The sequence below is a fragment of the Sinocyclocheilus grahami genome, unplaced genomic scaffold (genome assembly GCF_001515645.1).
Source record: "Sinocyclocheilus grahami isolate Dianchi unplaced genomic scaffold, SAMN03320097.WGS_v1.1 scaffold1171.1, whole genome shotgun sequence".
NCBI classification, from domain to species: Eukaryota; Metazoa; Chordata; class Actinopteri; order Cypriniformes; family Cyprinidae; genus Sinocyclocheilus; species Sinocyclocheilus grahami.
Window position 1 is genome coordinate 401,089 of NW_015506350.1, and position 2,218 is coordinate 403,306.

At 35.8% G+C, this 2,218-nt stretch overlaps 1 protein-coding gene across 2 annotated transcripts in view; it reads left to right on the forward strand.

Annotated features, from left to right (window-relative positions):
* Positions 1–2,218, forward strand: part of trnau1apa (tRNA selenocysteine 1 associated protein 1a) — a 13,783-nt gene that overhangs the window by 8,809 nt on the left and 2,756 nt on the right. For both annotated transcript variants that reach the window (XM_016253291.1, XM_016253292.1), the window contains exons 3-6: positions 78–177; positions 310–359; positions 826–957; positions 1,042–1,161. In XM_016253291.1, the coding sequence (XP_016108777.1) occupies positions 78–177; positions 310–359; positions 826–957; positions 1,042–1,161 (402 nt within the window). The remainder of the gene's footprint in view (positions 1–77; positions 178–309; positions 360–825; positions 958–1,041; positions 1,162–2,218) is intronic.

Below are 2,218 nucleotides of genomic sequence, written 5' to 3' on the forward strand. Positions count from 1 at the left end.
CTCTCTGTCTGTCTGTCTGTCTGTCTGTCTGTCTGTCTGTCTATCATTAAGTGTCAGGTTGTTTTTGATCTCTCCAGGCACAATGCAGGCTATGGATTCGTGGAGCTGATGGATGAGACATCAGTAGAGCGATGCCTCCGCAAAGTGAATGGAAAACCTTTACCTGGTGCCACTCCTGTAATTATTCACAAGTCACTATTATGCTCACATTAGGTGCCGACCAGTTCATATGCAAAATATCAGAAAATTTCATACAGTAAAATGTCACACTGTACTATCATAACCTTTAATTATAATGTGATGTTACAGCCGAAGAGGTTCAAGTTGAGTCGAGCCTCTTACGGCAAACATGACAGCTGGTAAGAAATAGCTTCTGAATTGACTGGTGCAATCTAGTACAGCAAGCAACCAACTAATCAAAAAACATCCTGTGTGGACAGAAAGAGGAAGTGAAGCTTAGATATAAATATATCATTGCAAGACTATTTGTGAAGGATGCATATAGAAGATCAAGTGTTCTCAACACAGCAGGCTTTAATAAACATACAGTCAGAATTAACAGTAAAATCTGACATGCAGCTTCCAGAAGCTTTTGAGCTCAGGGTTTCGTTTTTTTATAAGAATTTGATTTTAGTTGTAGTCTCAGATAGGAAGTGGTCATCAGTAGACTGTCCACAGGTGAAAATAGAGTTCGATCAACTAAGTAAAAGTTAATTCATTGCTGTAGATGTGTTAATTTAGGAAAATAACTCGATGTGGTTTTTTACCTTGATCTATCCATTATAATGGATGTTCTCAGCGCCGCCTTACTGCTGTTCCCTACAGCTCTACGTTCTCCCTCTTCGTGTCGGATCTCACGCCAGACGTGGATGATGGCATGCTGTATGAGTTCTTTCATTATCATTTTTCATCCTGCTGCAGTGGGAAGATAGTTCTGGACAGCAGTGGATACTCAAAGTGAGACCTGATGAATAAGTTCCAGTCAAATGTTTTCCTCTTCATTTCCAGACATTTCCTTCTGCTGATTGCTGTTGTTTGTAGGTGCTGTGGCTTTGTGTGCTTTGAGAGCGAGAGAGAGCAGAGACGGGCTCTGGCAGAACTCCAGGGTGCCTCAGGACTCGGGAAGAAACATTTACGCCTCAGTCTGGCTGCAAATAAACTGTGAGTGTTGGTAATGAGAGGAAATTATGTGACGAGGGCTTTTACATCAGAGTGATTGGGTTTGTTTCTCTTTGCTTTTGATTAAAAATTACACTACTGTTTAAAAGTTTGGGGTCAGTACGTTTTTTTTTTTTTTAAATATGAACCGTTTTATTCAGCAACGGCACATTAAATTAATCAAAAGTGACAGTGAAATTATTCATAGATTTCGGTTTCAATAAATGCAGTTATTTTGAATTTTGTTAATCAAAGAATCTTAAAATTATAAGTTTCCACAAAAATATGTATGTTTTCAACAGTGATAATAATCAGAAATTTTTCTTGAGAGCAAATCAGCATATTATGCTGATTTCTGAAGATCATGTGACACTGAAGACTGGAGTAATGATGCTGAAAATACAGCTGCGCATCACAGGAACACTGCAAAAAATGTTTGTTGTCTTGTTTCCAGCCAAAATATCTAAAAATTCTTAAATCAAGAAGGATTTTCTAGACAAGTAAAAATTATTGTCTTGTTTTCAGAAAAAACAAGTCGAATTGAAGTGAGTTTTTGCTTGAAACAAGCAAAATAATCTGCCAATGGGGTAAGAAAAATAATCTTATTTCAAACAGAAAACAAGATTATTTTTCTTACCCCATTGGCAGATTATTTTGCTTGTTTCAAGCAAAAACTCACTTCAATTCGACTTGTTTTTTCTGAAAACAAGACAATAATTTTTACTTGTCTAGAAAATCCTTCTTGATTTAAGAATTTATAGATATTTTGGCTGGAAACAAAACAAAAGATCTAAGATAGAAAAGCATTTTTTTGCAGTGAATAAATTACATTTTATGAGATATTCACATAGAAAACAGTTCTTTTTAAATTGTAAAAAATATTTCACAATATTACTGTTTTTATCAAATATTTTTGAACAAATAAATCCAGCCTTAAAGGGATAGTTCACCCAAAAATGACTTACCACCAGGGCATCCAAGATGTAGGTGACTTTGTTTCTTCAGTAAAACACATATGATGATTTTTAACTCCAGCCGTTGCAGTCTATCAGTAGTATAA